Source organism: Lycorma delicatula, chromosome 13 (genome assembly GCF_047948215.1).
Source record: "Lycorma delicatula isolate Av1 chromosome 13, ASM4794821v1, whole genome shotgun sequence".
Classification (NCBI taxonomy): domain Eukaryota; kingdom Metazoa; phylum Arthropoda; class Insecta; order Hemiptera; family Fulgoridae; genus Lycorma; species Lycorma delicatula.
Genome location: NC_134467.1, coordinates 15,243,476 through 15,266,428, shown reverse-complemented (window position 1 = coordinate 15,266,428; position 22,953 = coordinate 15,243,476). Strand labels below are relative to the sequence as shown.

Genomic DNA, 22,953 nt, shown 5'->3' with positions numbered 1-22,953 from the left:
TAAATAAAGTAATGAGACTACTTTTTTTTTTGCAGCCAAAGTAATAACACTGTAAAGTGTTATCATTAAACAAATGGTTATATGAACAGCTGATTTATTTTTGGTTTATTGTTGCCACATGAAGATGTAAACAAACTTTTTGTGAAACAAGGTTTTGCTGTGTGTTACAAAAATGATTGACACTAATTATGAGCAACGTTGTGCAATCAAGCTTTGTGTTAAACTCTGTGAGAATGCTACTGAAACTTTTTCAAAATTGAAAAGGACGTATAGAGATGACGCTTCGTTAGGAGCCCAAGTTTTTAGGTGGTTTAAAGTATTTTCAGATGGCTAGGAATTAGTTGCGGACGATAGATGCTCTGCAAGACCATTAATGTCAAAAAGTGATGACAATGTTAAGCGAATCAGAGACTTGATACGGTATGACCGGCGATTAACTATCAGAATTATTACAGAACAACTGAATTTGTTACTTAAGTACTTATGTACAAGTACTTAAATAAGTACTTACTTATAGTACTTGTAAGTATGTATGTACTTACACGTACATAAGTAACAAGTACAGGTTACTTATTAACAAGTAGAACAAAACTAAATAAGTAATTCTTAAAAACAAAATTTAATAATACTGTACATCAAATAATACACTAACTTCAAACAAACATTTAAAAAACAATACAAACACTTCTTCTAAATTTTATACTGCATACCATTAGTAAATCTTATAAGTTATATAAGTATAAACTATTATGAAGAAAATTTTACAGAAATTTCTTCTTTATGAACAATAACATGTTTTTCTAATCTATCTTTTCTATTAAAAGACTTTTGACAAAAATCACATGTAAATTTCTTCTGTCCAGTATGAATAGAAAGATGTGACTTCAGATGACAACTCTGGTTAAAAGACAATTGACAAAAATTACACGAGAATTTTTTCTCACCGGTATGAATGGAAAGATGTGCCTTTAAAACACGACTCTGATTAAACGACTTTAAACAAATATTACATGTAAATTTTTTCTCCCCAATATGAATTATAAGATGTTTTGTCAAATTGCTACTGTTATTAAAAGATTTTAAACAAATATTACATATAAATTTTTTCTCTCCAGTATGAACTGTAAGGTGTTTCTTCAAATTACTACTATTATTAAAAGTCTTTAAACAAATATTACACGTAAATTTCTTCTCACCTGTATGAATTATAAGGTGTTTCTTTAAATTACCATTATTATTAAACGATTTTTCACAAGTGTTACATTTAAATCTTTTTTCACCGATATGAATAGAAAATTGTCTGTTTAAATCACCGCTTCGATAAAATGACTTGACATAATGTACAATGGTAACTTTTTTCCCGATATGAATATTATTGTGATGCATCAGATTATATTTTGATTTGAATGTTTTTTCCCAATGATTACACGTATATTTCTTAGCGTCATTAATATTTTGTTTATTACACTCCACTAATCTATCGCTTACATCATTATTATTAATTCTTAAATCGTGTTCAAATTCTAATGTTTTATCATTATTAAATCCATCACTACTAACGCTGTCGATTTTATTGAATATTTTACGTAGGCGATTACGTAAAACGTTATCTTTACACTTCCTGAGTCATATATTTCGTATTCTGAATATTATCCTCAACATTTTCTAGAACTGAATCGTCAATTGTCTTATCAGCAAGATCCTAAAATAAAAGATATATATTATATTCAAGAGAAAAAAAAAGTAAAAATAAGCAATGAATAACACAGAATAAGATGAATCAATCTAAATTAAACTTACTGTAAACACCAAAAATAAACAGAAAAAGGACATCAAAAACTTTTATAAACAGTACCAAAAAGACTGTTAAGATGATAAAATTCTCCATTAATCATCTAAAAAGGAGATACAAACTTAATTTATGCACATAATGTGTGTGTATTATATATATATAATACACACACATTATGAGAACAAAAAAATTAAATTATATTTCTTAAAATATTAAATTTATCTGTTATGCACAAAAACTTAAATAACAATGCTTAATTAACTTATAATTCCACAACGTAATACAAAACATAAGATTTTCCAATAAATTATGCTTGTATTATTTTTGTTCGATACAAGGTTGGGGAGGAAAAATCAATTCAATTTGTTAATCTTCAATGTCCAACAACATTCCTAAATATAGACAAAACCCACCACTCTTGCCAACTTACTACTCTCTTCTCAAATTTATATTAAAAATTTTACATCAATCCACATAATTTTCAGCACTTCATATTTATAGGAGTGCAGCATTGTACTCCACATCAGATTTTTAAGTATAATTTTTCAGTTATTATAAAATTAATTTTTTTCATACGTTCCTGGCTTGCACAACTCTACTTTTGAAATCATGTTTAAAAAAATATTTCTGCTAAAACATTTTAACTAGGTAAATAATATTTTAAGTAAAAGAAACAGGAATTTTAGATTAAATTCTGTTTCATCTCTTTCATTATAAATTTTTTATATTTGGTGTAATGCTGATAGATGGTCATCCTGAACATTCATCATCAGCACATACTTGACCATTTTTAAAAATCAATCGTAGATCTGTGTTTGGCCAAAAGCATCATAACTGAATATCTGCACTAACATTGTGCGAGTTTCTGCCACTATTTTATCAAAATAAATACAGAAATATTTCTAATTGTCATGCATTATTTTATATACAGGTGATTACAAATAAGATATACACTTTCAACAGATTTATTAAAAATTTATTTTTAAGAGATGAGATGATTACTTTAAGTTCATATTTATAAATGTTACAAATGGTGTACACGACAGATATCAACATGGTTGTTGAATTCATTCCAAACACGTGGAAGCATATATTGGTCAATGGTAGCAACAGCATTTCTAATACGTTATATTAAGTCGCCGATATCAACAGGAAGGGGCGGTACAAAAACTTTGTCTTTTACATAACCCCATAAAAAGTAGTTGCAAGGTGTCAAGTCTGGACTACTTGGTGGCCAACACTTTTACCGTATGGTGATTTCCCAAATTTTGTTCTGAAATGCCATTACACAGCAGTAACAGAGTATGTTTTGGCTAATTCAAACACACAAAAAATTTACTCTACTGCAGTAGTGGCCACCTTGCCAGTCTAGTAACATGACACATCAATCAGTGACATTAGCAGCTGAGCAGATATACAAACATAAACTTTAAAAAAATTCCCTGTAAAACCATATCATTTTCTGTATTCAGATACACCAGTTTAATTTTTATAAGCTACCAAAAGTGTATATTTCAATTCTAATCACTCTGTATTACCAGAGGTTGATAACCTGGAAATGTTTAGATTAAAAAAACATGTGTAATTAAGAGTAAGAATTAAGCAAACAATCCAAATTATAACACTAATAAGTTAAATTAAAAACTATTGAACACATTATATTTTTAAATAAACAACTTTACCAATTCTTCCTGTTTAATTTGATATTGTTCTTCCTTTTTTATAAACATCAAATCTTCACAGTTACAGTTTTTATCTAAACTTAAAGGATCATTTTCTTCTTTCATAGGAAACACTGTGTATAATCTATTATGATCTATTCCCTGCAACAGAAAGATTTCATACACTACAGTAATATTAAAATAAGTTTCTGTTCTGAGTTAACCGCTAGACCAACCTGTTGGGCTAGATTATACAATAAGAATAGAAATTAGTCAATAACTAAGTGTCTTTTACATCAGCTACAAATGACTAACCAAAAACTACATTTTTCCCTCCCCCAGTGAAATTTTAATTATATTTCTTTTACTTACACAATCATACTCCATGTCTTCATTATATTGTGCAAAATAAACATTCTGTTTCATCAGGTATGCTTTCTTCTAATTCTGTTTTAACATCAATAGAAGTGTTTAATGGAACTTCATAAAAAAATGTATTATTAATGGATGCATTCATTTTCTGTAAAAAATGAAAAAATAAAATAACAACCAAATTTTTATTCACTTAAACCTGAAAAATACAAACAATAGCTACGCTGAATACAACTTTTCCACAGGTTTTGAGCTTTTAACACAGTAGCCTTCTTTTTTACCTTAATTATTTTACTTTTAAAAGGTATGATGGACTCTATAAAATTGTATTTTTCTAATAAAATGAAGAAACAAAAACCACAAAAAAGATAACAATAATATATAATTCATCACATTTAAATGGCTATATACAATAGTCCATAACTAAATGTAAAATGTAAATCTATTTGGTAGTTTTGTTTGCTTCCTTTAACATTAGGATTGCTAATATAAGAAATATATGGTCTATCCTAATAACATAAATTGGTTTAATCTTTCGAGTAATTTAAAAATCATCAGTCCAATTTAAAATGGCTACTTATTTCATATACAAAGCAATTTACTAAGATGACAGATGTTAACTTGAGCATAAGTATGAGAGAACATGTGAAAATTATGTAGTAGCATAAAAAAAAATCAATACCTAACTAAATTATTAAACATAATTCAATCAATTGATCAGTATTAATAATGTTTCTCTTTCATTTAACAAAATAAATAATACTTAATGTTAATTAATAAATATAGTTACAACGGAATACAAATTTAAAAAGAACAGGAATTCTACCACATATACATAATTTTTTTTTTAGGAATAGACATAAATAAATAAAACTTCTGCATTGGTTTAGGTTTTACAGTTGACTTGTATAGATACTTATGTATTAACGCCACCGCAGCTACAGTTTTATTTAATATCTGATTGACAAGTAGGCAATCGGATTTCGGTGGAAAATGGGCCGATATAGAGTTTAACATAGATTCAAAACAGTCTCTTTATTAATTTTAATAAATGGTTATTTATAACCATTTATAAATATAATTTAACCAAACTTAACCTACGCTCGCTTCTTTCTTTCTTTTTCCTGTTTAGCCTCCGGTAACTACCGTTTAGATAATTCTTCAGAGGATGAATGAGGATGATATGTATGAGTGTAAATGAAGTGTAGTCTTGTACATTCTCAGTTCGACCATTCCTGAGATGTGTGGTTAATTGAAACCCAACCACCAAAGAACACCGGTATCCAACCGGTAACCTACGCTCGCTAACCCTTGACTAATTAACAGGAGTGTTTTGATTATTTAAATAATAAATAATTGCAATAATAACTGAAATTATTAAATAAATACTCCAAAAATTACCGTGTTAATTAGTAAAGGTTAGCGAGCGAAGCGAGCATAAATTAAGTTTGGTTAAATTATATTTATAAAATAAATAAAACCATTTATTATAATTAATAAAGAGACTGTTCATTTTCCACCGAAATCAGATTGATTACTTTCTTTTTAAATAAAGCTGCGGTGGCGTTAATACGTAAGTACCCTTGTGTACTACACAATAAACTACAATAATTCAACAAAGTGCTCGACTGATCATATACGACACTATATCGTTAAAAAGTTATTTATATACTTACATAATATAATACAGTATGTGTTAAAAACTATTAATCAATTTAAAACTGTACGATCGTAGCGTTAATTTTCTTATTACTCACTAGGGCCTTTATGATCGTTTGACCAGCTGGCTTTAGCCATCAGTTGAGTTGATTATTCTTTTCACATTATTGTAGCATGCAATAATTTTCATTCGTTGTTACTAACTCGTAAGGTGAACATCTTTTATATCTTAATACAATCACATCAGCGTATATTCATAAGTAATTTCACACACTAATTCTATCATCACGCAGTATTATATTTTATAATTCAAGTAAATAAAATGGTTATAGTCTATTTATACATCAACAAATATTTTTATTTATTCAAACAGAATCCTAGAATATTTCTAGGAAGAATGTTAAATAATATATTACATATAATATTTAATGAGATTTTATTTATTTTTGTATTTTTATGTTCCTAGAAATGATAAAATTGTAAAAAAAAGAAAACAAAGCACTACTGAAGTTGTTTCATTTACAAAACAAGAAAATATTGCACAATGTATTAAACTAATTTTTATTTTCATTAAAACTTAAATGGAATGATGTATAAAAAATGTTTATCTTAATTTTTACAAATCACTATACAATTACTCTTTTATCAGTTTAACATATACAACAGATATTTAAGCAACATTAATCATATCAGAATAACTGAATAGCACCGCAAGTTCAAAGTGCAATCCTGCATTTAGAATTTTACTGTCAATTTCGACCCGACCGATTCTCCGTTATTTGTCATTACCGAATTAAATCATGCACTTGAACTAATAATGCTTTCATGAAATCTATTCTCCATTTAAGTATACATCAGTACGTTAGATCACAATACATACAGTTTTATTGGAAGTACATTTTACCAAAGCTTTTTCTAAGATAAATATTAAGCTAATTATTTTACGTTTTTTGTTAATATTATTTTAAAAATAATATTTATTATATGATAAATTTTTAAATAATTAGCTTAATATTCGATGTATACTTAAAATGGAGTTCTAATTTTAATGAAAACTTAGTTATGTGCATGATTAAATTCAGTGGTGAGAGATAATGTTGAAGATTATTTCAACAAGCAGTCTATTCACAACATAAGGGTTAAACTGATGATTACCTTATTATTTATTGCAGTTATACCTGCGATACAAAAAGTGTTTGCACACGAACAAAACTTAATGTAGCTCTATACTTACTGCCAGTGAAAAATTAGTAATATGTTATTAATAGACTACTCTTAAGATGCCAAAACTTTTTAGATTTAGATGTATAAATTTTCTCAATTTCCCATCTCCATGACATTGCATACAAATTGCTAGTTCAAATGATTTTATATCAGGTCAAACGCCTTTATCACACATGCTCAAAGGCCTCCCCACATCTAAAAGCATCAAACTATGCTCAGAACAATTGAGAAACACGGCATGGTATCAATTATGAGCCAAGGATCACTGACAAGGATATTCTTCAGTCTTGATGTGTGTAAAGAACACACTACCTGTTTGCCATTCTATCTAAAATCAAATGCAATTTAAAAATAACAAAAACAACTTGGTTCAATGTAAAACAAAATTTAAGCTAATGAAATAAACATTTATGTTTGTGATTCTGAATGCTAATTAATCAATTTATTTTATTATGTACTAAAAATACAGTAATTTCAATATACATACTTTTAGATTGTTGATTACAATAGTCTAACTTTTGAAAATAATTAGTTATTTATAATAACTATTTTAGTTAATAATAGTTAGTCAGTTTAGTTAATAATAAATCAAGTCACCTTGATTATTATTATCTGAATTATAGATTAAGATTTTAATTAAAACTGTATTAGCGGAACTCTGAAAATATAACTACAAAAAAATAATGGAAAATTTAAATAAATGTTTAAAAACTAAGTTATTACATAAATTAAGTTTTTTGAAGGCTTAAATCCTCAATAACTACTCTTGAGATGATAATAGAAGAATTAAAAAGGAGTTAAAATGACTTCCAAATTCTTAAAAGTCATCATAAGGCTGTAGCTCTTTCTGTTGTTTCAGGTAGCACTAGCTTCTTACAGACTTCTGGTTTTCTGAAGCGTGTGTTATAAGTTTATAAGAATATAAACAAAGAAAATTAATCTTTCTGAAAAGTAAAATTAATGAAATAGAACTTCAGGTCGTAAACCCATGACAGTACACAACACTTAACGATTTGAAAATTCATGGGATTCCTGTTAGCCCAAATGAGGATGTGTGCTGTGTAATGGAAGATATTGCTAAATCGGTTAATAAACATAATAATCAACATCTAAACACCAATACTGTTCACAGAATTCCAGTGAATAAGAATGCTATCATGCCTATAATTGTCAGATTTAAAAGTAGACTAACAAAATGTAATTGTTTCAATAAGTATAAAAATCTACAAAAAACAATTGAAAAATACTACTGAATCAACCTCTCCTAAATAATTAACTAACTACTTAACACATAAACAGGAACTTGCCTGATGGTCCAATAACCATCAATGAAAACCTCTCACCGTATTACAAAAATCTCTAATCCAACTTTAAAATTTTTGCTAAGTACAATGATTATAAATTTACATGGATAAACAACAGAAGAAAATATATTTGTTATGACGTGACTTCAAGACTAATAGTGCGAATTTGAAAAAATTATAATCTCTAACAAATACAGGTAAGTACTTCTTCCTTTTTTTCTTATGATGAATATATATTCCGTATATAATATAATAGATTCTGATGTATAAAATACTGGTGTAATAGATAATTTTTTGAATGTTCTATAGATATGGTTAAGGAGGATGGTAACTGCAATATAAAAATGTTAAATATTTTATACATGAATATTTGTAATATAAAATAAATTTTGATTAACTGGTTCATCATTTAGAAAACTTTAAAATAAATTATGATACAATAGTACTTTCAGAGACTTGAATTAGTGATGATCTATTTAATTACACTTTCGATAGTTATAAATCTTTCAGAAAATGTTCTTATCAAAACAAATGCAATGGTGTGTGCATGATGTTTGAGAAGAATTATGTTGAAATTGATGCTATCTCTATAAATAAACTAGAGCGTAATGCCTTATGTTTGAATTTAAAGCTAAATAACCTTATAATTAAAATTATTGTTCTCCTAATAGTAATGTTGAAATTTTCTTAGAAAGTCTAGATAATTTGTTGAATCTAATATAAAAAGATAAATACAATTTGACCATAAGTGATATCAATATTAACATAGATGCCTTCAACTATACATCTCATGATTAAATTTTTATTCTTAACTCGCAAGGGTATTGTTCCTATTTAAATGCAATCTTAAAAAAGACTACAAGTTCCCGTTCATGTCTATATCATGTATTCTTTAAGAATACTAACAATAAATTTAAAAACTGTCTTAGCAATGTGTTAAGAACTAATATTACTGATCGTTATACTGTTTCCTTTCATATACCTTTCGATGCCTAGTATAATACTGGTTTGATTGGAAAACATAATGCCACTGTATCCAAAATTAACTATGACATGTTACTAAAATCTCTTTCTCAAGAGATTGGAATTTTAAATATAATAATGATAACTTAAGATACAGATAAATTAACAGATTCCATTTTGAATATATTATTGTATCATATTCGTACTCTGATTGTTACATCACACATCTCGCATAAAAAAAAGAAAATTAAAATCTTGGATCACTAATGGTATCATCTGCTCCATTAAAGTCAGAAACAAAATGAGCAACCGTTTAAAAAAAAACCATTTAATATACAATAAAAAAATAAATATAACAATTATAATAAGCTTCTAAAAAAACTAATCTCCGTCTCTAAACAAAATTATTATCATAATAAACTTAATAACTATAAAAACAATAGCTACAAAATGTAGAAAAAATTTAAAGAAATTATTGATAAAAATAATAACGTTTACAGTAATGTTAGTATTAATGTAAATACACTAAACTAACTTTTTGTCGATTCAGGTATAAACTATTCGCATCTCATACCTTCACTGAGTTTGTATGACAAACCTTCTGTTGAGGGAGATGGTTCTGAATTGACTTGGACTTGTGGTTGCCACATCATGACAATGCTCTTGTCCATTCTTTGTCTACAATTCATGGTTTCTACGCCAAGCAAAGAATTGTACAGGTTTTCTGGGCTCCTTACTTTCCAAATATGATTTGTAATTCTTCCCCAGTCCTATGACAGTGTCCCAATTTGAGGGCTGAGAGGACAAAAGTAGAATGTGACAGCGCAATTGACAACCTTATCAAAAGAGAACTTCCAGCAATGGAAGAACTTTTAAGACTTTCTTTTTCTTGTTTAGCCTCTGGTAATTACCGTTCAGATAATACTTCAGAGGATGATATATATGAATGTAAATGAAGTGTTGTCTTGTACAGTCTCAGTTCGACCATTCCTGAGGTGTGCGGTTAATTGAAACCCAACCACCAAAGAATGATCTAGTATTCAAATCCGTGTAAAAATAACTGGCTTCATATCCACGATCTAGTATTCAAATCCGTGTAAAAATAACTGGCTTTACTAGGACTTGAACGCTGGAACTCTCGACTTCCAAATCAGCTGATTTGGGATGACGTGTTCACCACTAGACCAACTCGGTGGGTTAGCAATGGAAGAACTGGGTTAAATAAAGTCAACAAGTAATTTATTTCTTGGCCTACAGCTACTTTTTCAAAAGAATTTGTATTTATTAACTGAGAGTAGAAATACACTAAATAAATAATTCTTATGAACAAAATTAATTACTTATATGTAAATAAAACACAAATTTCTTATAAAAATTTATTTGAAATAAAAATATATAAACTAATTTTAGACTGTACATCATATCTTAATCTTGGATGAATTACATATATATATATATATATATATATATATATATATATATATATATATATATATCTATATATATATAGATACATCCAAGATATATATATATATATATATCTTGGATGAATTATATATATATATATATATATATATGTAATTCATCCAATACGTAATTTATATATATATATATATATATATATATATATATATATATATAAAAATCTTATGACAACAATTTTACAGAATTTGTTTCTTCTTTATGAAAATTAATATGTTTTAAAAATCTATCTTTTCTATTAAAAGACTTACAACAAAAATCACACATAAATTTTTTCTGACCGGTATGAACAGAAAGATGTCTTTGTAATTGATAATTCTCCATAAAAGACATTTCACAAAAATTACATACAAATTTTTTCTCGCCAGTATGAATAGCTAGGTGTCTCTTCAAAGTATCACAGCGATTAAAAGATTTCAGGCAAATATTACATGAAAAGTTTTTCTCAATGTAATGAGTAGATAGATGGTTTTTTAATATATTACTCTGACTAAAAGATTTAAGGCAAATATTACAAGAGTACGTTTTCTCATGAGTATGAGTGGAGAGATTAATACTCCCTTCTGATTAAAAGATTTCAGGCAAATATTACAAGAACTTTTTCTCTCCGTTATGAATTTTAAGATGTTTTCTCAAATTACTACTATTACAAAAAGATTTTAAACAAATATTACATGTAAAATTCTTCCCTGAATGAATTAGAATGTGTTTCTTCAAATTATAATTATTATAAAAAGATTTTTCACAAGCGTTACATTTAAATCTTTTTCCATTGATATGAGTAGAAAAGTGTCTGTTTAAATTACCTCTCCGATAAAATGATTTTTGACATACAGTACAGTAGTAATGTTTTTTTCCTATATGAATATCACTGTTATACTTCAGTTTATATTTTGTCTTGAATGTTTTTTCACAATGATTACACGTATATTTCTTAGCATCATTAATATTTTGTTTATTAAACTGCACTAATCTACCACTTACATCTTTATTATTAATTTTTGTATCATGTTGAAATACTAATGTTTTATCATTAAATCCATCATTACTAGCACTGTCAATTTCATTAAATATTTTATATAGGTGATTATGTAAAAGGTTATTTTTATACTTGACTGTCATATATTTTGCATTTTAAATATTTTCCTCAATATTTTCTAAAACTGAATCGTCAATTATCTCATCAGCAAGATCCTAAAATAAAAAAAATATATATTATATTCACAGCAAATAAAAAAAAAATTGCATAACATTTATAATAAGATGAACTTCATTTTGCAGAAAGGATAAAACGAAATGAAAACAAATCTTTGTTGAACAATCCTATTAAAAAAAGTGGATAATTGATACATTTAAATAACCTGATTACTTGATTTAATTGGGGCAACGATTACACATACTGCTTATTGTAGTATGTATAAGTGGCTAATGAAAGCTGGGACTGAGCATCTACTGGGATAAGAAGATCCCTTCTACAAATGCCAACAGCCTCTATGGTGGGTGGTAAAGCGATAGAAGACAGTGCACCCTCTTGGCCTTGGAATGGGAAACCATTCCTAAAGGCAGATGTAACCAAAATTTCAACGGCATAGGATGCGGAAGGCAATCACCACACTAAAGACCTTTGTGGTATCCCTAGACCCATTGGATTACGCTCTAAGTATGGGAGTTCCTGAGAAGAAATTGTCGGAGTAATACTCCCACAATCGGATCTCTGGTTAGGTACTATCCTCGGAGAGACATATAGGAAAGAGAAATACAAGAGAGACATACAGGAAAGAGAAATGATAGAAGAAAGAGAATATCAAAATTAAGGATGGGAAATGGAATATAATGAATAGGAAAGGGAAATTGGAAAATGTAAAGGTGGAGATGGAGAAGTATAGATCTGTTACACCTGAGTGAAGTATGATGGGAAGAAGGAGAATTTGTATCAGGAGACTATAAAATTATTTTTAAGGGAGGAGAATGCAAGGAAAGAGGTACAGGAATGATATACAGGAAAGCAATAGAAAGTAATACCAGTCAGCGGAAGGGTCCTAGCGATTCGCTAGGATCCTTCTGTTCGCAAGTTCTGTCCTAGCGAACAGAACCAGTAGCCCCCTGATAATACAGGTCTACTTGTCAATAATGGACACACTGGAAGAAGTAGACCAGATATGTGAACAAACAGAACAAATATACGAAGTAATGGAAAAGGATATATAAGAACAATTGTTTACGCCGTTTAGCGTAAAGTTTCCGTTATTTTCAATGAATTCCAACCTAGGGTGGGTCCCGTTGTTTTGTTACAGGAATGTTAAATTTCACTTTGTTTCGTATTTTTGGGCTTGTCATTTGAACCTGTTTTATTACTTGTTCTTGTGTTCGACCCTCCCTCAGTCATCCTTAGTGACCGCGTCCATTCTTCTATCGAATTATTTTTGACTACCCTTTTCATACACCCGTTATTCTTTCGTTCCCATACTAATACATGCACACATCTCTTGTTTTTTACACACACTCTCTCCTGTCCACTACGTGAATCTGGTTCCCCCCTTTTTCTTTCACGCCATCTTTTCAGCAGAGTAGATCCAACATTCCTCCAATACAGTCGCCTATGGCCATATTCTCCTGCAAACTTTGTGATAATATCCAAGCAGAATCTCAAAACTCGTCACTACACATCTGAGATTCTACACATTATTCTACCACTAAACCACATCACACCTCTGTATTCCTGATACACCAGTGCAGACTACGCCCAGGATTACTGTATGTATTCATGTATCTGCATTCACGAGTTCGTCTCTTGATATTATTTGTGTGCTACAGGCAAGTTCAATTTTCATTATTACGTTAAACAGTGATTTTATCATTGAAATTAGTGGAACATTCAGTTCATCATACCTTATGCCTTACGATTTCAAGTTTGGTTAAAAGAAAACCATTTATTCACTTAAATGCATTCATGATAGGTGGCTTACCTATTTTACATGTTTAATTATTACAATTTGTTATTGTAATTAACTCTATAATTTATTTGTGTAACTTGCTGATCGCCGAGTTTAATTCTTTGCTACTTATGCACTGTATTCATAATGCTTCTCGTAAATTAACCTAAAGCAAATTACTCCTGATGTGCTGGTATGTTTTAGGACTTTGTGATTTTTGTATTTTCAAGAATGCTTATCTATAAAAATAAACTCAATTTATATTATTACTTATTTTAATGTGATTATATTATAATTAATGTTTTCTAAGCTAATGAAATCTGTTCATTGCTAATCTTCATAGTACAGTATATATGTTAGTAGTGCAACTGTTTTCCAGTTCCACTTTCTATTGATGTTATGTTTTAAGTATCTAATTTGAAATTAAGGTGCTTTATGTTCTCTTATTTTCAGGCTCTGTTACATTGTGTATTTAAAAAATGTTTATTCATGTATTTTTAACAAAATTAAACAACAAAAATTATTCAAAACAACAAAAAATTCAAACAAAATTATTTGTTTGTTGATTCAGCTGATATGTTAAGTATTATTTAGTTATGTTAATTTCATAATTTCCTTTTATGTTTTAAGGTTATGATTATAACATAAGTTCATTTGTTACACTTTCAATAAAGTCCAATTTCTTTTGGCAAATAGTAGCTGTGTGTTTTTTGTTAACTTTACCTAACAACAATAATGATGCGAGATTGGAACAGTGTGGTAGGACAGGGAAGGAAAGAAAATATAGTTGGAGATAATGGACTTGGTGAATTGAATGAAGGAGGGGAAAACTAATAGCATTTTATGAAGAGTTCGATCTATGGATTGCTAACACCTGGTTTAAAAATCAATGAGGAAGATTACATACATGGAAGGCTCCTGGTGACAGACAGATTTAATCCTGGTCAAACAAAGATTCAAGAACAGCATAAAGATGGCAAAAACATTTTGTGGAGCAGACACTGAAACAGATCATAATCTATTAGTAGCAGATGTTAGAACTAGACTAAAGCATATTGGAGAACCCAAATTGATGAAGAAATGAGATGCAAGTAGACTCAAGACTGATGACTCTGAAGCGTATACACAAAATCTGGAAGAGAATCTGAGAAAAACAAGAACAAATGAAGAAGTATCAGGAGAACAGAACACCATTAAAGATTCGATACTGAAAGCATTGCAAGAAGTGAGAGTAATGCAAGGAAGGACTGGTGGATTACGCAGGACACGTTGGATAAGATGAATGCAGACAATCGAAGAATATTTACTTCTAAAGAAGGGAAAAACAATACAGGAAACTTAACAATGAATTAAGGAGATTAACTGAAAATGAAAGAGAATAAGCAAACAGGGCGTAATAAATAAGAATGGAAGGATGACATCATGTGTAGAGTAGAACACGGCTGTTTGAACTCAACTACGTTAATGATAATCAGTCAGGACTGGTGATTGAAGAGGAGTGGGAATGTGAGGAGGAGCAAAGAGGGCCAAAAATACTAAAAACAAACTAAAAAAAGCAATAAAGGATCTAAGCGAAAAGAAAGCAACGGGCTATGATATAATACCGTCTAGGACTGATTTGGGAACAAGTGCAAGAATGAGCAAAAGAGAAGGTTCAGTTGACATAGTGCTGGAAGGGAAGAATATAGAACAAGTAAAATCTTTAAATACTTCAGAAGCTTGGTAAAATGGGATGGAAGTTGTATTGAAGAAATTAAAAGTAGGCCAGCGATGGGTAAAGCTACATTTGAAAAAGTTAAGCGACTGTTAACAGCAAAAATGATACAGATTAAATTAAGGAAGAAGTTTGCTAAGTGTTACAATTGGAGTGTGGTGCTGTATGGCAGTGAGTATGGACTATTAAGAAAAAAGAAGAAAGATATTTAAATAGTTTTGAAATGCGGTTATGAAGGAGAATGTTGAGGGTGAGGTGGACTGATAGAATAAGGAATGAAGATGTATTATCATGGATCGAGGAAGTTAACAACACAAGAAAGAGATAAACGTCTTGGCTGAGACATATCTTTTGAAGAGACTGCCTACTAAAAACGATAATCGAAGGGAAGATAAAAGGTAAACTAGGAAGGGGAAGAAGATGGATTGGAATGCTGGAGGATACCAAGAATGGGAGAAGAGAGAAAAATGGGTGGCTGAGAGAGAAAGAGAGACAGAACATAAGATCCCAAACCAGATCTCATGGCCTCCCAGTGATTTTTTTTGTTAAATATTCTGTACTTAACAATCACAGGAAAAAATAACTTTCTTTCCTTTATCTTACATCTTATTTTTATATGCTTTTATGAAACACCTTTGCTAAAGGATAATGAAACATGGTAAATGACATCTTAAAAAAGAAAGGATAAGATATTCTATAGAAAAAATCTATATAAAGATAATGTTAGGAATGAACTAGTTAAAGAAGACAAACAGGAATGTAAGATTAAAATCATTACCTGAAAATGTTTAGATAAAAACAGGGGTAATCTGAGTATGAATTAAGCAAACAATTCTAATTATAAAACCAGTAAGTTAAACTAAAAACAAACAAGCACGTTATGTATTTTTAAATATAACAAATAAACATCTTTACAGACTCTTCCTGTTTAATTTGACCTTGTTCTTCCTTTTTTATAAGCATCAAACCTTCACAGTTCTCATTTGAATCTAAACTTAAAGGATCATTTTCTTCTTTTAAAGGAATCATTGCGTGTAATTTATTAAAATTTAATCCCTGCAACAGAAAAATTTCACACTACTGTAATATTAAAGTAAGTTTTCATTCTCAATTTTAACCCTTGAGCAGGTGTGCTGGATGATAATGTAATACTCCATCACATAATTTTTTAAAAGTACAGACAAACTTCTATACAAGGAACTTCTCTTTGTTACAAGGAACATGTATAGGAACATGTTGCTATACAAGCAACTTACAAACCAAACTGAGCAAGTTTGAATTTGTTATTTGAGTGTTACCTTAAACATTAGCACCATTACTGGTTGTGTATATTACTACATGAATCTACTATTGTCAGTTTTAAACTGTTCATCCTTCAATTCAGCAAGTTTTGTTCCGTGAGTTGTGTTTTTCTAAAATGCCTTAGTGGATCAAGAAATGAGTTACTATAGTGAAAAATAATCTGTGTTCTGAATCCTTTCAGTTTTCTTTTTTCATGGGTGCACAAGGAAGTGTCGTTTTCATCAGCCAGAAAGGATAATCATATAGTATGTAAATAAATATTAAAAATTAAAAACTAAGAACCCAAAAAATGAAATAAAACCAGCAGTAGATCTCGACTGTTCCTCATATTGATTCATATGCGTTAGAGAACACTACATCAAAAATTGGATGATTTTGTTGCACTTTAATATGAGCTAAGTACAGATCATTTGGTTTTGTCTATTCTAATGGCATTTCGCCACTTTCAACAGGGCTTGAATGAAATGCACCTGTAGTAAGATGGATGAATGAATGATAAACTACATCTAGCTAGCATTCTAAGAATGGTGGACTAACTGAATGAACAAGCTACACAGTTGTACTCCATGTAAGAATGGACTAGAACTCAGTAAAAGTGCAACATGCATACTCAATCAGCTCCTCATCGATTATTAGATAAAACTCTCTCTGCATGTCTATCGTTTTTAAAATTTTACTTTCAGCTCCTTTAAAAATGTTACAGACATTAGTCATTGATCAAACAACATTATTAAAAATCTAACCACTGTGTATAGTTCAACTGGTTCACCATGCAAAAACAATTGAGGGTCAGTATCTTCCCTCAAAATTAAAAGTAGATGTTATTTCATATTCCCTGGAGAAAATGCAAATTCAGTCATTTTACACCACAATTCTAAATGGGTTATTTTATTTTGGAGCAGTCTCTCGCTAGTAGTTACAAAGTTCTAGATGCTACGTAAATTGAAAAATCATCAACAAATAAAGAGTTAGTTTGTTTTAATATTTATAGCTATGGCAAATAAAGTAACACTTAGGACAATTCCCTGAAGCATTCAGTTTTCTAGTGTGAAATTTTCAGATATCGTCTTTCCAACTCAAACTCAAAAGGGCCGACTACTCAAAACGGCTGACAAGATGAAACCCCTGATAAATGCAAGATTTTCTAGAATACTGCATTCACACGGTGTATTTAGGATTCCTCTCCTCCAAGCCGTGACATACTTCTTTTGGACATCAAAAAATACAACAACCAGGCATTGGCAAAGTAGAGAGGTGTTTTGAATAGCAGATTCCAAGGCAACTATATGATCGATATCATATAGCATTTCCAGTGGAAATATCATGGGAAATATTCAAGGCACACCTCCCGTAATGAGAAGAAAAAGCAACTTTTAATTCATTATGCAATTCTTCGCTAATAAAAGGCACACTTTTTACCTGCAACTTATAATTCATAAACTCAGGACAGTATGATGATAAGTGAAACTGACCTAAAAGAGTAACTAAGCACGTTCACCACACCAATTGGTAAGGTAACGAGGATGCCGTTGCTTTTCAGTCCAATTGACGGTGGTGACTGTCCTGACCCGCACATGGCCTGTACTTTTCTCCAAACAACAGTTGATGCAATTGTCTGAGAAATGGTACTGACATGGTACTGAAATGCATATCATGTCTCCTACATTATCCGGTTCATTCTCTAATTTAATATTTTTACTAAGAGGCAGAGCTTCATTGTTAAAAGAATTATTTACAGGCTCGTTCATTATCTGTAAAAAAAAAACAAACTAAAATAAAAATAAATTATCTTAATAAAATAAAAAAAACTATATAAAAAGACTTCATGACACGTCTCTTGCAATTCCTTAATGATTATTATTTTATGGTGGCCTGAATGAGGTTATATTTGATATAACCTCAGATGAAAAATTCTAGTTAACTTTACAGAGAATCTACTTCTAAGAAAATTAATATAAATAACATCTATTAAAATTACACACAAATTCTGGAACTTTAAAAAACATAATGCACAATCTGGATCAGAAATGTGATAAGATTTTAAATAGAACAATTCTCATCAATGTATGAACAATTTAATGTAAATGAAAACAAACAGAAAACATAACAAAACAAAGAAATGAATAAAAAAGCTGATAACGTAGTTGTAGGACTTTCACATCATATGCCTTTTTTATGATATGACTTACACACACTAACACACAACTGAATTTAAAATATTTATAATTTTATTTAAATAACAAAACAAAGAAATGAATAAAAAAGCTGATAACGTAGTTGTAGGACTTTCACATCATATGCCTTTTTTATGATATGCAACTTACACACACTAACACACAACTGAATTTAAAATATTTATAATTTTATTTAAATACAATATTCTTTTGTTTATTTATTAACTCTAATTACAATGCACACACTTACTGCTTTACATCAGTGCTACACAACCACTCCTTGTGTAGACAGGGGGGTACTACAGATCCAGTATAACCACTTAGCCACTAATTTAGGGCATTTTTTGGGGTAGGGAGCAATTTCAAAAAAAATTTTTTAGCGAATATTTTTTTTAATAGTTAACAAATGTGCCTAAGAAAAATAAGACCTTAATTTGGTGAAATCTCAAGATAATGAGGACGAACTTGCTCTACAGCCTCACCCCTTCACCTTTTTAAGTTGAAAATTTAATGGCATCAATGCCCTCTGTACAGAAGTAATCTGACAGTTTGGTCAAATTTGGTCCAGTAGTTCTGGAGATATGAAGTGTGAGACACCGAACACACACAAGTACATACGAATGATGTAAAATTTCCATCCGGTGAAAACCGCATATGCCCAAATTGGACCATTACAATACTTTCCCTCCTACAGCTGTAGCACTAAATGGGAAAGTAATCAATTTTAAAAAACAAAAATTACATACTTTTTGTTTTTTACTAAAAATTATCAAATATCAAAACTGTTCTTGATAAATCTACAAACATTTCTTCAAAGCAGTTGCTCAATGTGGTCGCCATTCTGTTCAATGTATATTTCAGCTCAGCAAATCCATGCTGGCTGGGGATGTCTAATAGCATCATTATTATTCCTAATAGTAGTAGCTGCAGCTACTACCATACGATGTTTCAATTCTTGTATGCCAACATAAGCGAATAGACTAACGACTTCATCCAACCCCAAAGAAAAAGTCCGATGACATGGGATCAGAAGATCAATCCATTGCTTACTAAATGTGTTATTTAAATGATTCATCACATCACAACAGTAGTGAGCAGGTGCGCCTTTTTTTTTCCTTTTTGTGTTTAGCCACTGGAACCACAGTTACGATTACTTGAGAGGATGAATGAGGTTGATATGTGTGAATATAAATGAAGTGTAGTCTTGTACAGTCTCAGGTCGACCATTTCTGAGATGTGTGGTTAATTGAAACCCAACCACCAAATAACACCCATATCCATGATTTAGTGCTCAGATTTGTAGAAAAGTGCCTTTACTATGATTTGAATCTTAGAACTCTCGACTTTAAAAACAGCTGATTTGTGAAAACAAGTTCACCACTAGACCAACTCGGTGCGTTAAAAGTTGTGCCATCATTGAAAAACCATATCTGCACTCTATCTGCAAGTGGAATATCTTCCAAAAGTTACATTAGTATTGTCTTAAAAAAATGCAAGTACCAAACTCCTTTGAAGCTTAGTGATAAAAAAAGGGGCCTATGAAATTATCATCAAGACCACAGCACACATTAACCAAATAAACGTGCATAGGAAATGACTTGCAGCAGACTGATGGGAATTTTTTTTTGTCAAAGTGACAGTATTATGATAATTTACAATGACATTTCTTGTAAAACAGGATTCATCAGTAATTAGAATATTATTTAGGAAATTGGGATGATGTTCACAATTTCTAATCAACCGTTGACAAAATTTCATCCATTTTATCAAAATCAAGTGGTAATAACTCTTGTATACATGTTGCATTTTAAGGGTATAATTGGTGCTATTGCTTGACTGCTCATGTCACACGCTTGGATGTGAAACATGAAAGCGATGTTACAACCTTCTGGTGCTTGAGGTGGGAGATACTTCCACAACACTCAATACTGCTTCTTCAGCGTTAGCATTTTTTACAAAATAAAATCATTGTGGTTTAAGCAAAACTTGTTTCTCGAACCCATCTCTCTAAAAGGTTTTCTTAAAAACTAAGTGAGGTCCATTTTTATTCAATTTCTTAGATGAAACACCACAAGGAAGCACCAAATTTACCCCTCGATTTACACACAAGAATATTGAAACTGTTTAATTTCACAAAGGGAGCAGAATCCAGGGCTAAATGTTTTGCTTTTGCTAACTAACCATTTTCTGACTTATGTTTATATGAACTTTTTTTCTTATATTAGGCAATAGAATCATCTCCCCAGAGATTGCCGTGCAATTTGGAATCTCTTGTATATTGAATGATGTATTTTTAAATGGTTCTACTGATAATGCTGATTTTAGCACAGATTCTGATGAAAACCCTGAATACAAATCAGAATTTAACAAAGCAGTTCTAAATAACAGGACAAAAATCAGAGGTTTATAGAAAGCGATTGAGGAAAGTTAAGATGGAACTATGAATTAGTATGAGCTGCTAGTAATTCAGCTGATATAAGTAACGGCAACAATACTCCGATTTCTTGTATTTCTGATCTCAATGTTATGAAGTGTGCATCACTGGAGCCTCCAACGCTCCAGGTATTCAACAAGGCACTAGGACATGAAAACAATGGAGATACTGAATCTAACCTAACTGCATTAATAACTTAGATACAAGATGATATCTTATGGGGACCTTCCAGTGAAGACCAGTTTTTCCCTATTAGTTAATGATGAAATAATAGTGATGGTACAGGCACCAACTCCCAAGAAAGCTATTTATGTACTGTTCATCAATGATGCCATTTTTAATTTATTAGTCGACGAGACAAATCATTATGCAGAATAAAAGATTCATCCAACCAGTACAATAAAATGAAAATTTCTTTGGGATATTTTGTGGATTGGTCTTTATACAATGGTGAGTATAAAGCAAGTCTGTTGTATTCTAACCATGTTAGGAAACAGATTTCAGATTCTTTTGAGAATGTTCCATGGTTCAAATAATGGAAATGCATCAGAAGGAGACACACTGTACAAAGTTAATACTGTTCAAACAAAAAAAAAACAGCATGGGATGAAACATTCCAAATTAATTCCTTGTCTTTGGCTTCACAAGGAATCTCATTATATATGCTGGAAAAGAATAGAGCAGTTCCAGAAACATATTTGTTGGAGCTTTCTGGACCATTACTTGATGCTGGACGATCATTTTATTGTGACAGTTGACACAAAAGTGTATAGTTGGTTTCGTTACTCGATTGTTATACACATCTTGTTAGTACCTTAAGGGTTAATGAAAATAGAAATCCAAAACAATTAACAGAAATCAAATTGAAAAAAGGTGATATAGTCTATACCCCAATGTTCAGTTACAAAAAAAGAAATATTGAAATGGAAATATAACAGGGATGTGTTAATGATTTCAACAAAACACAGAGATGAAACGGTAACAAAATAGAAGAGAGGGAAGGACAACATGAAACCCAAGGTAGTAACAGACAACAACGGTGCCAAAGCACCGATCTTCTATAAAAAATATGAGAAGATATAATGTTAAGAAGAATTAATTAACCTGTAGTACTTATTAAACATATTGAGATCAAAAGATAAGTAGAATTTTGGAGAATGTTCAAGTGACATAACTTGAGCTTATAATAACAAATAAAAAGAAATTTTGAATTGTTTAGTAAAAGGGAAAAGTTAAAATTTGTTTTAAAATGATTTAACGAAATTACTTCCCTTGGAGAAAAATTTATTCATTAACTTCTTCCATTTTGTCTTCCTTTAAAAATCTGAATGTAGTTTTAATTCTCTAAATTCATTTGTTTTACTTTTAATTGAATCCATATTAGGTTTAAAGTTTGACTACCAGTCTCAGATTAATGAAACTGTTTCTTCCAAAATGCCATATACAGCTAATTTTATTTCATTCCTATTTACTACAGGAAGGAGCCAATAATTAGCTATACATGACGTGGAAGAAAAATTACGTTAATCTGAAACTCAATTATTAATAACTTTAGTAGTTTTGTCATTTTTTTGTAATAATGTTCAATAAATAAATCCATTATGCATTTCACAATAGCATTATTATAAATTTGGGTTTATAAACATACATTTTTGAGGTTTACATTTAAATCATTTGTGTGAGGAAGAAAATGTTCTTACATTTCTTTAAGTACTAGTATTAAACACTTTAAGCAAACCATTAAAATATATATATATATATATATACATAGCTAGATTGGGTAAATCTGATACTTCTTATTCAGCAATAAGCAGTATGCCTTACTAATATTAAAAATAATTATTAACATGGAAGTTAGAACTAACAAAAAGCATGATAATAAAACGTAATTGAGTTCATGAGCACAAATAAATAATTTTAGTTGTTAGACTTGTGGGCT

At 30.0% G+C, this 22,953-nt stretch overlaps 1 protein-coding gene across 6 annotated transcripts in view; it reads right to left on the bottom strand.

The window, feature by feature from the left end:
* Window positions 1-603: 603 nt before the first annotated feature.
* The window catches only part of LOC142333955 (uncharacterized), a 41,883-nt gene continuing 19,533 nt past the window's right edge, over window positions 604-22,953 (bottom strand). Inside the window, exons 4-10 of one of the 6 annotated variants that reach the window (XM_075381598.1) lie at window positions 17,879-18,157; window positions 16,020-16,160; window positions 11,264-11,651; window positions 6,719-7,036; window positions 3,826-3,973; window positions 3,475-3,615; window positions 604-1,702 (exon numbers count right to left, since the gene is read on the bottom strand). In XM_075381598.1, coding sequence (XP_075237713.1) covers window positions 1,613-1,702; window positions 3,475-3,615; window positions 3,826-3,879 — 285 coding nt within the window. In that variant the 5' untranslated portion in view covers window positions 3,880-3,973; window positions 6,719-7,036; window positions 11,264-11,651; window positions 16,020-16,160; window positions 17,879-18,157 and the 3' untranslated portion in view covers window positions 604-1,612. Of the gene's footprint in view, window positions 1,703-3,474; window positions 3,616-3,825; window positions 3,974-6,718; window positions 7,037-10,612; window positions 11,652-16,019; window positions 16,161-17,878; window positions 18,158-22,953 lie in introns of those variants that run through there. The other 5 variants (XM_075381599.1, XM_075381600.1, XR_012758753.1 and 2 more) reach the window with 5 other exon arrangements.